This window comes from Athene cunicularia (genome assembly GCF_003259725.1).
Source record: "Athene cunicularia isolate RWA chromosome 14 unlocalized genomic scaffold, athCun1 chr14_part3, whole genome shotgun sequence".
In the NCBI taxonomy this organism is placed as follows: domain Eukaryota; kingdom Metazoa; phylum Chordata; class Aves; order Strigiformes; family Strigidae; genus Athene; species Athene cunicularia.
The window spans coordinates 131,371-146,134 of NW_020799120.1; the positions used below are offsets into that span (position 1 = coordinate 131,371).

The 14,764-nt window shown below is 44.1% G+C and overlaps 1 protein-coding gene across 1 annotated transcript in view; it reads left to right on the forward strand.

Moving 5' to 3' along the window:
• The window catches only part of LOC113485949 (immunoglobulin delta heavy chain-like), a 40,112-nt gene that overhangs the window by 2,565 nt on the left and 22,783 nt on the right, over positions 1–14,764 (forward strand). The window contains exons 2-4 of the mRNA XM_026859421.1: positions 65–374; positions 3,871–3,877; positions 8,679–8,695. Of these exons, the coding sequence (XP_026715222.1) occupies positions 65–374; positions 3,871–3,877; positions 8,679–8,695 (334 nt within the window). The remainder of the gene's footprint in view (positions 1–64; positions 375–3,870; positions 3,878–8,678; positions 8,696–14,764) is intronic.

The following is a 14,764-nucleotide window of genomic DNA, read 5'->3' on the forward strand; positions in this document are numbered from 1 at the left end:
ACTACTGTACCCGTAAGTTTTCTCATAGACACTCAGATCTCACACCTGCCCTGTGTCTTTTCAGGTTCCCTTTCCCCAATAAAGATGGTGGCATCTGGTCCCAAGGAGGGGAAAGTGTCTGGATCACTCCCACTCACCTGTACTGTAACAGGAACACCTCTGGATAGCCCTCGATATGACTGGAATTGTGTCCGTCAGGCCCCAGGAGGGGAGCTGCAATTTCTAGGTTGGATCTATCCTTTTGGAAATAACACAGGCTATGCCCCACCCTTCCAAGGCCGAGTCACCATCTCTGCAGATAAAGACAAAAACAAGATCTCCCTGCAGCTGCATGACCTTACAGCCTTAGACACAGCCACCTATTTCTGTGCCAGGCAGAACACAATGATGCCAGTGGAGGGAGAGGCAACACAAAAAGGGAGAATACTGCTGTGGTGGGAGGGCCCTTGCTCAAAATGTTGGTTGCCTGTACTTGGTCTGGGAAATATCAATGACAGTTGGGATTAATAAATGTTGGAACTCCCAGTCTATCCATGGGCAACTGAATGCGCAGTAAAATTTATAATGGAAGCTAGAAATAAAATTTAACTTGTGAATAAGTCCCATGGGCAGGCCAGTCCCCAAACCCCTCACACAGCACTGACTCTATTCACAGACTTCAGCACAAGCAACAATCACTGCCTCTTCCTCACAGCTACCCTGATGCTTCTGTAATCCCAGGAATTAAAGAACAAAGGGACCACATTAGGGCATCGCTCTAGGCAGGGATTCTGTGGAGCCAGTTTAGGCACCACAGGAGGGCACATGACTCCTCTGGGCAGCCCAAATCTGCCCAAACATGTCTGTCCAACCCTCTCCTGTAAAGAAGATGTTGTACCCTTGGAGGGTAGGTAGCCGCACAGGTCTGGGCATGGAAAAATGGATGGATGCTTTGTTATATCCGGGACCCGACATGGAGCTTGAGCAGTGTCACAATGCAGCAGCATGTGTGAAATATTGCTGCATAAGGGAAAAAGCTTTTGGGCTGATGGGGCTTTTTGGGTGAGAGGATCCTGCAAGCAAGGGACCATGAGGAGAGAGGGAGGTGCCTCTGAGGGCACATAAGTGGTGAAGGAGAAGAGGGAGGAAGAAGGCAAATGGTATCCTGGGCTGCATTAGGCTAAGCATGGCCAGCAGGTCAAGGAAGGGGATCCTTCCCCTCTGCTCAGGATTGATGAGGCCGCACCTGGAGAGCTGTGTCCAGTGCTGGGCTCCCCAGTACAAAGAGACATGGACATACTGGAGACAGTCCAGCAAACGGACACAAAGATGATTAAGTGATTGCAGCACCTCTCTTGTGAGGAAAGGCTGAGAGAGCTGCGACTGTTCAGCCTGAAGAAGAGAAGGCTCAGAGGGGATCTTAATGAATACCTGAAGGGTAGGGTGGGTGTAAAGGGACGACAGAGCCAGGCTCTTTCCAGTGTTGCCTACTGACAGGAGAAGAGGTGGTGGGCACAAATGAAAACACAGGAGGTTCCATCTGTACTTTAGGAAACACTTTTTTACTGTGAGAGTGACAAAGCACTGGCACAGGTTGCCCAGAGAGGTAGTGGAGTCTTTCTCCTTGGCAATACAAAGAAGCCATCTGGACATGGTCCTTGGCAACTGGCTCTAGGTGGTCCTGCTTGAGCAGGGATGGTTGGACCAGATGACTTCCAGAGGTCCCTTTCAACCTCAGCCATTCTCTGATTCTATGATTCTAAGGTGGCTTCTATAGTTTCCAGGTCAGGCCTGCAGTGAGGCTGAGCATGCATTCCTGACAGGCACACTCATACAGTACACAGTATATACATGGCTGGCCACACAGATCAAGAAACACAGAGAACACAGCACTCATGCAAATATGAACAGCACAAACAGCTTGATATTGTTTCCTTCTGTGGCTGATCAGGATGAAAGGCCATTAATTGAAAACACGTACATACATGCCTATATTCAAATATATACACTGTGGATACTTCCATCCTGGTCCTAGGAACCCAGGTCTCTCCAGTAGTTGTCCACACCTCTGAGACCTACAGTCTCACTCCAGTTGTTTGTTCTGAGACTTATGCACCCACCCACAAACAGACACATTCTATGCCCCCTCTCCCAGTAACTGACCATAGAAATCCAATCCATGCAGTAGCTGTCCCTGGATCCCCTAGTGTCCCAGTTGCCTCACATGTAAAGGGTCTCTCTTCTAGCTGGTCCAGACCTCTGGCCTTACCAGTAGCTGAACAGAGTCTTGGACCTCTGTCCTGTGCTCTGGTACTTGGTTTGAATCTCCTGCCCCCTCCTCCCTGTAGCCAAATCTCAGATTCCCTCTTTTCTCCAGTACCTGGTCCAGACTTATGCCTGCTTCAACTTCCAGCTCCCAAGCCTCTTATCCTACACATTGGCTAGTCTGGCTACATATTCAATAGGGATTGCACACATTGACATACACACACACACAATATGCACTTCACAGTTGCTGGTACTCCAGACACAGGTGTTCTTTTGACCCATGGTTCCCCCTCCAATTTCTGGTACCACCTTGAACCAGGCATTTATGACCCACAGTGTATTTTGCAGTTACTGGCACTTAGATCTCCATACACGCACATACACACAGAATAGGTAGCCCCCTCACCTAGGAATACAGTTAGAAACTAATTTTAATAAGAAGATAGGACAGCCTGGTGGGAATCACATGCAGTGCATGGCCAGACAAATTAACTGACCAGCCCCCAGTGCATCAACAGGTCCTTTTTATCCCCTTTTCCCTGTTTCCCCACATTTTTCTCTCCTTGAAGCACAGTGATCCCTCCTTTTAACCATCTTTTTCTCTTTCCTTAGCATTTCTCCTGCATATTCTCACAATCGCCTTAGAGCACTTTATAATAAGGTGTCTTAACAAGGATTGAGAAGGGGAGAGGGAGAGGGTGTTTGTGTACCCCATGAAGTAGATATATTATTAAAACAATATGCAAAGAAAATTTATCTCCTCAAAGGGCACATAGATATGAGAAATTTCTATTATCAGCTGATAATTTCAATTTGGAAAGGTACAAGTCATTAAACCCTGCCAGCTTAATGCCTTTACCCTCCAATGGAGAAAAAGATAATCATAAATGTGTTCAATTATTAAGTGAAACCAGGAAATCATGAGATGATTTGAAGGATCAACCTTTGGATAAACCTGATTTGAACCTCTTCGCAGACAGCTCCTCCTAGTATGAAGAAGGTGAAAGATGCACGGGGTTTGCAGTGACTACACAAACAGAGGTACTATTGCAGAACCTTTGCCTGCACCTCTAGGTGCACGGGGAGCAGAGATAATTGCCCTTATGGAAGCTTGTAGCAGGAACCCCCTTATTTGCAGGATGAGGCTGTGAGACAAGACACACACCAATATGGTTAACAGTCAAGCTCCAAAGTTTATTAGAAAAACAAGTCCTTACATATTCTTGTGACAGCAAATCCGTGTGTTGCTCTGACACATGTTCATTTCAAAAACTCATTCCTCTCAGCACTTTCAACAAGCACTACTAAGCATGCACAACTGGTAGATAAATTTCTGCTTTGTTATTCTAAAGATTCCCTTCTTATCTGTTTCTTCCCTAATGAGCAAAAGTACTTTTGCTTTTAGCCGTCGTTAATCTATACACTGTTAATCTTCTAACATAAGTGTGTCATTAATTTAGACAGCGCTAATCTTCTAATTTGAATGCTGATGACACTTTTACATTGTCAGTGAAGCAGACGGTTCACAACCCTGCATACGCACCCACAATTCCCTTTTCTTTTTATTAAGGTCTCCATCCTATTTACCACACAAGACAGACAACCTCTCATTAAAACAGGAAGACAGCATGTCAATAATCCCACTACATACATTGTATTGTAGTTAGTAACAATGCCAAAAGGTAAATTGAGAGTGATCAGAAAGATTCACACAGCACATACCCTCAAATTCTTCACATCCATGTCCTGGTGCCAGTAACAAAAATCTATAGTTGCTTTATTCTGCAAAAGAGCATGCCTTATACTACTTTCATCTGTCAACAAATTAATTGCTATGTTAGATGTTAAGTTAAATTGTTTTACACTCCAACAGGCTGTTTTGTTCATGGTGGATAGAGCTTTTATAACCCCTACTCCCGGGGGCTAAGAGAGATGTAGTGACAATCTCTCCAGGCCTCCACAATGCCATTTTATTAAAGGACACACAGCAATTTATAGACTACCATGATGTACACACACAGCTACTTGATTGCTCATAGGCTAAAGCTACTTGTCCATGCGCCTTTTTTACCATCTATGATTGGTCTCGGTGTGGTGTCCATGAGCCATTCTCCTGCCAGGGAAACATCTTGTTTTCCACAGTCCAGCTTCCTTATCTTTTTGCTACATACCTAGTTTCTCAGCCCCTTGGCCTTGCAGGTGTTCTTCACAACAGCTACAGCCTGTTGGTACAGTGAGGCCACTCAGTTTGGATAGCTCATAATGTGCCCATTGTTTTCCAGCCATTCCACAAATTCCTCTTTTTGTTTTTGAGCAATCCAGACCCCTTTTATTGCTCAGTCCATCGTTCTCAAAACACTTCCACATACAGTTTAACATCATTAAAAGGATTATAATGACAATTTAAATTGTTATTCCATGTAAAAACAGATTTTTTTAACTATTCAGTAATTGGTAACCTTTTAGCCAAATCATTATTAAATATTCTTCCTTCTTCAAGATGTAAACCCATCGTGTAAGCACCGCTACAAAACCAACTGTCATTTATTGGTAATGCTGAAGGAGTCACGTTTTGCCATCTCAGCTAGACTGTCTGATTATACCAACCATGTGTCAGGCTTTTTGTCCACCAAACTATGTACATCCCCTGGCCTGATCTTGCATGCTATTCCCAGCTACTGGGGGAAGAGAGCCTCTCAGTTCTAACTCCAATCAAACAGGTCTGAGATGTGTCGGCAGCAGTTGCTAAGCCCAGGCAAAATGCCTGCTGTCCTGATTGATTTTTCCCTGCCATCTTGGCACAACTCAGCAGTTTCTTATCTATCCTATGAGGCCTGTTCTTCGTCAAAGCTTAGCTGCTTGTCAGAGGCTGTGTAAGGCCGATGCCTCCCAGATCTCCCCTTACTTGGTTTAGCAATGACACCTGCAAGACTTGTTTGAGAGCTGTATCCATTATGGGCTAGACAAACTTCAAAAACATAGCGTACTTAGAATAGTTCCACAGAAGGCTAAAACAATACAGCAGCTACAATTACTGATTAAAGGAGTAGGCTAATTTCAGTACCTATAAATAAGGGATATGACTAAATACTACAAAATAAAGAGTAAGGAAAACACGGAGTAGCACACCTACTTAATGGGGTACTGACATTCAGATCTGCAATCGCTGGGGAACCCTGAATGCAGCGAGAATTCAGAGTGCCCTTCCTCACAAACTGGAAATCCTACGCGATGCGTCCATCTGTATGTGAGGCATCCAACATTGCTGCAAGCTGGTCCAGCCTCTAAATCAACAGGCCAAAATAACTGGCAACTCTCTTTGAGTGGAAGCATCTGATCTCATCCTTCTGTTGGGTTCCACCTGGAGCCTGGCCAGTACTCCAGGGGGAAAAACCAAGGGAGTTTTTAAATAAGGTTAAACACTTGAGCTCTTAATTCTTAATATTGCTAAACAAAGTTGAATACACACATTCTTATAGTATTTCATCCTTATTAATAACTACATTTCATCTAAACTACATGTTTCACTTGTGACTATTAAGCCTGTATATTTAATTAAGGAGTTGTAATTACTGTTAGTGTTTTCTCTTAAAAGAATGGGAACTGTAGTGTGGTTTGTCCTATTGCAGTAGCAAACATTACTCAGACATTCTGCTTAATTGATCAGTCGAAGAGATCTCAAACTGTCAGCACAGGGATACCCATAGCACCCACAGCTGGATCCTGAGTGCTGGCTGCCTCTCACGCCTCAGGTGTGGTTGCACACACCTTGTCGGAAACCATTGGAGACTGAGACCTGTGGAGACACAAGCATAACCTCTTCCCTAGGTTATTAAAGGACATGGTCCTACCCAGTTACTACTTTCCAGGTTTGGGTTTTTTTTTTTTTTTTTTAACACTTGAGCCTTGCCCTGGACTTCTTGTTGATCTCGTATCTGTGCTGAGAAATTACACAATATTGGTGGCACCTGTGAGACAGGGGAAATGTTTAAAAGTTCATGATATACAATGCCTTATTTATCCTTTCATGAGGTGTAGATGGATATCTTGCATCTTCTTCTGCTGTTGTTGTTGTTGTTGTTGTTGTAAAAGACTCTTTAGCTTGCTAGATGTATGCTCCACAATGGCCTGACCAGCCAGTGAGTGCGTAATGCAGATCAGATGTTTGACTCCCCACTGTATGGCAGGATGCAAACAGTGCTCCAGAAAAGGTACTAACACACATGTACATATTTTAACATTTGAAATGCAGCTGAGTGACATCAGATTGGCATAATTCTGAGGAGGTGAGTCCCCAAGGGTTGACACCACGTCCGAGTTGAAGAGACGGAGTCTGTCTGGTATTCAGGGCAAGTTGCAATGATGTCTTTAGCCTGATGCCTTGATAAACTGTTTTTTTATTGCCCTGGCACTCTGGTGGAAAAAATGCATGTGTTTTTCATCCCACTGAAACAGCAGAGCATATGGCTGACCTGGAGCCAGGACCTCTCCCCCTTTTTGTTTTTGCAAAAGCGCTTTCAAGGATTGGTGTGCTCTTTCTACGATGGCTTGTCCCGTGGGGGAATGCAGTATACCTGTGATGCTTGTCTGTTTGAGATGGCATTAGCTGTATGGTGGAGATCTTGTTTTGCTTTCTCTGTAACTACTCTGGGTGATGTCAGTGAAGGATCATTTCATAAAATATCAAACAAGCTATGCAGATCATCATCAGTTAGGCCCACAATGGCTGTATCCAATTTATGGTTCCTAACAATTTCTGTAAATCTTTTAAAGTCTTAATATCAGTTTTAAGTTTAACCTGTTGCAGGACAATAGTCTGTTCACAAATTCTCCAGCCCAGGTACTGTCCAGTGATGATCTCTGTACCTTTTCAAGTGCTGTTTGCAACACCATTTGAGATAGGGAGTGTCTGGTTAAAGCAAGAGCCTTTTCCACGATCTCCTGTGTTTCTTCTGCAATAAGGATGTCATCCATATAATGATATATAACAGCCTGGGGGACCTTGTGGGACTTCTTATGTTTCATGCTAAAATAACACAGTGGTGTGTTGTTTTGCAGGTTCACTAATATTAATAGTGGAAATAGAAAAGGTAATTTTAGGTGCATCATTTCGATGCAAGGGAATGGTAAAATTTATCAATCCTTTAGATCAATTACTACAAGATGCCAGTTTCAGGTAAGCATTGCTGGGGAGGGCATTCATGGTTGTAAAGTACCCTTATCCTCCATGGCATCATTAATGTGTCGGAGATCATGTAAAAGTCACTATTTACCACTTTTCTTTAATATAAGAAACTTAATTGTCCCTGAATTAAACCATTAAGGTGGCACGACTTTTTCCTGTGGCAGGCCAGCCACCCACACAGGTGATTCTGTTTCCCAGGTTAGTTTCAGGGTGGGTTGTGCTGCAGTTATGATTAAGACAAATTTGATCCAATCTGAGTTCCCCACTGAGCCATACAGTCACGACCTCAAAATGTAATAGGGGTTTCCAATATAAATGGATGAATATTTGCTACCCAGTTTTCTGGGCCCCTTACATGACTGAGATCCTTGCTTTGAATTGCTACAGCATGACCACCAACCCCGAAAAGCACTTGAGTTAGCTGAGCTAACAGATATTACGGTCACATCCGCGCCAGTATCTAAAATGCCTGTCAGCTCAGCAGATTCTTTAGCTTTAGTGAGAATCCATTTTACCAGAAGTCAATCTTGTGTCACTGTCTGAGCCCAAAATATTTAAGTGGTACCTGCTGATCCAAATCCCGAGTCATCGCAGCTTCTCGGCAGAGTATTAGGGGGAGCCGCAGTAAAATAAGCAAGCTGAGCAATTTTTTGACCTTTATGTTACTGAACACGGGGGTACGGGGGTCCAGGCCATAATTCTTATTTCCCCTCATAATCAGCAGCTATGAACCCTGGTAAAACGAACAACCCATGTAAGATTGTAGATGATCTTTTGACAATATTTCTGCCAGGCAGAGGGTACAGAGGTGCACTCTTCCCACAGAGTATGCACCTAAATGCAAGACAACTATTAACACAGAATTACTGCCTCCTGCTAGAGGAGATATTTCACCTGTGACACTTAAAACCCTGAGCCCAAACAAAGAGCACCACTCAGCAGGCGGGCACTAGGACCCTCCGCACCAAGGAATCTCAGCTGCAGTTTCGTTCCTCCCCGGCCACTTCCCTGGCGGGTCAGAGAACTCCGCACTCTGCAGCTGCAGCTGGGCAGCGTCTCACACATGCGAAACAATCCCACAACCACACACAGAGGCCCCTTACACTTATTACTGACACAACATAAAACGACAAACACTACAAACATGGAAACATCATTAAGAATATTTAAAGCCATTGCTGCATGACAGCGTCAGCACCTTCTCTGTGAAAAAAATGCCGCTTTTGGCAGGGGAGGGGGGGAGGAGGGGCTAGGCAGGCGTGGGCCGAGAGCGCGGTGCCAGGCTTGGCCACAGGCGGCCGCCCCGCTGGGGGGGGGCTCGGGGAGTCCCCGGGCTGCCACCGCCAACTCCGTGCCTATAGGTGGGGGGGCGCGAATGCTGAGCACAGAGATCCACGCACTCGATTTTCCAGATAGAGTACTGTGCCGGCATGAATGCCTCTTTTACAAGTGCCAGCCAGTTCCATGGGACCAATCGATACCCCTGAGCGATTGCCTCCAGTACAGCTGTTGTAAATGAGTTTTGCAGCCCGTCCTCATTAATGCTTGTCTGTAGTTCTCTAATAACAGAAAAATGCCGTCCTTCCCAATGTGCCTGATGTCCCGACTCATAGCTTACAGGAGCAACAATCTTTCTCGCCATGTCCATATCCCTTTTGCCAAGGTTTCTCACCTCGCTTTTACCCACGGATCATCTCCAGCTAAGGGAGGTCACAGGCCAGATTCTTTTTCAGGATTTACAGTGTCAGGGTCTAAAAAATTATCACAGTCAAAAGACCCAGCATATAAATCTTGCTCCCGGGGTTCAAAATGCGCATCCTCGCCCTCTGTGTTCCCATTCTCTGTGTTAACAGCCTGGCCACGTTCATTGATTTGTCTTTTTATTATCTCAAAAACAGTTCTCAATTAGCTCACTCAGTGAGCTTTTTAAGATTTCTAAGATGTTTCTTTGCTTCTCATAGACAGGATACTTAACCGCAGTTTTAGGGCCACGTCTTTTTCGATACCTGCAGGATTTCCACACTCTGGTGTTTCGTCCTGTGACCTTCTGCTTCCTTGCCTGCAAGCTCCTGGTATCACCTTCGGTGATGCTTTGGAGTCTTCCACATTTAAGCGAGTTTCCACATTTAAGTGAGATTCCGCATTTAAGTGAGTTTCCTCATTTAAGCGATAAAAAGGATGTCCCTATTCGAGCGCCAGTTGTAGCAGGAACCCCCTTATTTGCAGGATGAGGCTGTGAGACAAGACACACACCAATATGGTTAACAGTCAATCTCCAAAGTTTATTAGAAAAACAAGTTCTTATATATTCTTGAGACAGCAAATCCCTGTGTTGTTCTGGCACATGCTCCTTTCAAAAACTCATTCCTCTCAGAACTTTCAACAAGCGCTACTAAGTGTGCATAACCAGTAGATAAATTTCTGCTTTGTTATTCTAGAAATTCCCTTCTTATGTTGAATTAAGGGACAAGAAAAATAGCTGTAGGGTTAAGGTTATGCAATGTTTGTTTTGCTTAATAAGTAACAAAATATTTAGCTGCCCAAATAAGGATACTTGCTTAAGCGACCATGAAAATACTTCTTGATAACAAGAATTTATAACCCTAAGAATGGGTTGAAACCAGCCCTGTGGTAAGGCATATAGCCCAAAGACTACAGAGACTGTGCAAGGAGCCAGGGTATAAAGTTCAACAGTGAGGAAGAGGAGCTACTTCATCCCTGCGACCCCAGCCCACGGCCACTGGGACACACTGCACAGGTGCAACTAGGAAGAGACTGGGGTGGAACATATGAAAATGTCTTTCAGGCTCATTATAATATGAAGCGGGGATAGGTCATGTATATATATATATGACTATCATGAATATGCAATGCTTTGCAGTATAAAGCTAAGACAAGGTGCCATGAGAGGTTTGCACATCTGTGGTGGAGCAATCCCCCATGCACCCAGCGCTGAATAAACATACCTACTTTAAAACCTCTTAGGTTTTGGAGTCTGTTCTCCAAAAGTCAATATTTTTCTTCCCTAATGAGCAAATATACTTTCGCTTTTAGCTGTCATTAATCTAGACACCGTTAATCTTCTAAAACAAGTGCATTATTAATTTAGACATCGCTAATCTTCTAACTTGAATGCTGATGACACTTTTACATTGTCAGTGATGCAGACTGTTCGCGACCCGGAATACACACCCACAGAAGCTGCAAAATATGCAGTTGGGACCAGAGTTAACATTTATACAGTCTCTATATATGCTTTTGGTATCTTGCATGCAACTGGGACTTTATGGAAAGAATGGGGTTCTTAACATCGACAGAGAACACTCATAGAAAGCAGATCAAGGAATTCTTAGAGGCTACAATACAACTACCCTCTGAGATTTCTGTCATTTATATAAAAGCACATACTCAGAGGCAAGATATCATTTCTAAAGGAAATCCTTTAGCTGACTAAGCAGCTAGAGCCACAGCACAACAGGTTGTGTCCATCATGGTATTATCAAACATGAGGCAATACCCAAATTTACAGATATAAATAAGTTATAAGAAGACCTCCCTGATGAAGAAAAGGAGTGGATCCAGTTTGGAGTCCAGCAGCAAGGAGATACTCAATAACAAGCATCTTCTTCCAAAAAGGTATTTATTACCAATTATGTGATGGCATCATGAAAAAGCTAATGGGGAGCCAGAGAGCTTAGTGCTCTGGATTCAAAGACAAGTCCCGGGTATTTATGCAGAAGCCAAAAGAATCTGAAGGATGTAAACTTTGTAAACAATATGCTTCTGTACGAATTAAGCCTCCCAGAAGAAAAAGACCTCCAGCCACCTTTCCTTTTCAAATTGATTATGCTGAAATGCCAAAACCAGTGGGGTATTCTTACCTGTTAGTGATAGTTGATCAGTTAACAGGATGGTTAGAAGCTTTTCCTACTAGAAAAAATGACGCAAACGCAGTAGCAAAACTTTTACTAAAAGAAATAATTCTGAGATATGGAGTTCCTGGAGTTATTGATTCTGATCCAGGGGGTCATTTCACAGCTGCAATTTTAATTCAAATTCATAATTCCTTAGGAGTTTTTAGTCTATTTCATATTCCACATCACCACGAATCATCTGGTCAAGTAGAACAAATGAGCAGAACCTTAAAAGAAAAATTAGTCAAGGTTTGTAAACAGGCTGGCCTAAAGTGGCCCGATGCTTTAAATTTAGTGTTATGGGATATAAGGAATACCCCAAGACAGGCAATTGGGATTTCCCCAGCTAAAATTTTATTTGGAAGAATACCTGCTGTGCCTGGTACATACATCCCAGCAAACATCAATCTTTTGGATGGAGATGGATATATGATTTCTTTATAGATGCAAAGTTCCTTTTTTTTTTTTTTTTTTTTTCTTTTCTTTCCCCAAATGTGCCATCATGCTTATTGGTATCAGGAAGTTATCTCTGAGATTCAAGTTCATGAAATCCTGGTTTCCAAACTTAATGACTTGGTTAAAGAAATTAATTGTTATTGTTTTCACAATTATAATCATAATAGTCTGTGATTGTTTTGTTTCAATGTTACATTGGTTGTGGTTCTTCTATAATGGAGAAGTGAAATGCTGGGGTTTCAACCCCAAGCCCCAAATTAAGGTTGACATATGGGTAATTCCCACAGCCCTTCACAAAGGGTTGAAGAGTTTGACTTTAACCTTCCCTCCAGGGTGGGGCCGGCCTGGCAGGGAGAGCCATTGGGTAAATGAGCCCCAGGTGTCCAGCATTAAGTAAACAATGGTCAGGTGTCCCACTTAGGGATAAAAGCTGAGACCACTTGCAGGAAGGAGCAGTGTTTGTTTGTGAGGTGGATACACTTTGCAGAATTTCTTTTTTGGGAAGGACCTCCCTGGAGCTGGGCTTCAGTCAGGTCTGGCTTTTATGAGTGTGGGCTGTGTAGAGATTCAGTATGTGGTTTCCTTGGTCTTATGTGTTTTGCTTGTTGACTTGGTTGTCTCCTGTCTCTTCTATGGGAAACTGCATTTCAGCATTTATTTGACTCATTGTTGGTCATGCGGTGTTGTTGAAGTCAGTGGGATTGGTGTCAATTATGTATAATCTGAGCGACTTGTTTGTACCCCCAGCGCTAACCCATGTACTGTCCCTTTTATATCAAATATAATTTGGTTATGGGTTCATCTTTATACTGGCTGTGGCCTTTACGCTAGGCCTGATAATTGGCAAAACCAGAAGATAGAGAGATGTGGAATTATAGATAAGGATTGTAGGAGTGTAATGGAAAAACAAAAGGAGGGAGTTTGTAAAAGAATAAGGTTTAAAAATCTCTTTTCTTCAGAATACTATGAATGGTAGGATTAATAATTTTTTTAATATAGATTTAATAGAGCACAGATGCTCTAGGAATAATACTGACAGTTCAATGCAGTATGCACAGGTTCTCTAGGAACAATACTGACAGTTTAGCAATTCATAAAGGCTAGGTAATGAAAAGCTAGGCTTAGATTAAGTATATGTTAAATAGAATATTTTGAGTTTTAGAAGTCTAAAAGTGAATTATGATGAAGATGGTTCAGAAGATAAATAACCATGATGACCAAAGACTGCATCAGTGAGCAGTGGTGTCTGGAGAGGAACTACACACAGGACCATCTAGGTTGGAAAGGACCCTGGAGGTCATCATCTAGTCCAACTGTTCTCCTAGCACAGTTCCCACCTACAGCATATCCTTAAGCTCCAAATCGACCCTAATCTTGAACACCTCCAGGGATGGGGACTCCACCACCTCCCTGGGCAGCCCATTCCAACGCCCAACAACCCCTTCTGCAAAGAAATGCTTCCTGACATCTAGTCTAAACGTTCCCTGGCACAACTTGAGGCCATTCCCTCTTGTCCTGTCACTTTCTACTAGGCTAAAGAGGCTCAAACCCAGCTCTCTGCAACTTCCTTTCAGGGAGTTGTAGAGGGTGGTAAGGTCTCCCCTCAGCCTCCCCTTCTCCAGACTAAACCCCCCCAGTTCCCTCAGCTGCTCCCCAGCAGACCTGTGTTCCAGACCCTGCACCAGCTTCAAAGCCCTTCTCTGCACACGTTCGAGTAACTCTATGTTGTTTTTGTAGCGAGGGGCTCAAAACACATTAATCAAGGTGCGGCCTCACCAGTGCCAAGTACAGGGGCAAGATCCCTTCCCTGTGCCTGCTGGCCACACTAATCCTGATACAAGCTAGGATGCCACTGGCTTTCTTGGCCACCTGAGCACACTGCTGGCTCATATTCATCCAGCTGTCAGTCAATACCCCCAGGTCCCTCTCTGACTGGCAGCTCTCCAGCCACTCCTCCCCAGGCCTGTAGCGCTGCTGGGGGTTGTTGTGGCCCAAGGGCAGCCCCCGGCATTTGGCCTCACTGAAACTCTCCAAGTTGGGCTCAGCCCATGGCTCCAGCCTGTCCAGGTCTCTCTGCAGAGCCTCCCTACCCTTGAGCAGATCAACACTCCCTCCCAACTTGGTGTTATCTGCAAACTTACTGAGGGTGCACTCGATCCCCTCATCTAGATCATCAATAAAGATGTTAAACAGGAGTGGCCCCAAAACCGAGCCCTGGGGGACAGCACTCGTGACGGACCGCCAGCTGGATTTAATTCTGTTTACCACAACTCTTTGGGCCTGGTTGTCCAGCCAGTTTTTAACCCAGCGCACTGTGCAATTGTCCAAACCTCAAGCAGCCATTTTTGCCAGAAGAATGCTGTCAAAAGCCTCACTAAAGACAAGGTAAATTACATCCACAGCCTTTCCCTCACCCAATGAGCAGGTTGTTCTGTCATAGAAGGAGATCAGGTTTGTCAAGCAGGACCTGCCTTTCATAAACCCATGCTGACTGGGCCTGAGCATCTGGTTGTCTGTGAGAGCCGAGCAACCAGGCCTGTGAAAAACTAAGACAAACAGCCTGGGAAAGCAAAAGTTGAGGCTGATTGAAGATTTGCCTCAAACACTCCCAAGACAAAACTATGAGTCACAGGGTGCTTTCTGTGGAGGCCAAAGCTGATAAGGCTGCCCAATGTATCTGGGGGAGAGAGCCCTGTGGAGACAGGACGGCTCTTCTCTGGGGCACCTGGGCAGATTTCAAGGGCCATGTGTCCGGTGAATGAACTTTGCTTCATTATCCACGAAATGCATATTAAAGTTGACACCCCGCAATATGCTAACGAGGGCTGTCATGATCATGCTAGTGACATCATCCCATCAAACACCTTACCCCTCCCTGTACATGGGATATGTAGGTCTGTGGGTTGACCTAGGGGACGGACCCAAGGAAAGTGGGTATAAATCAAAGGGAAGAAGAAAGGGC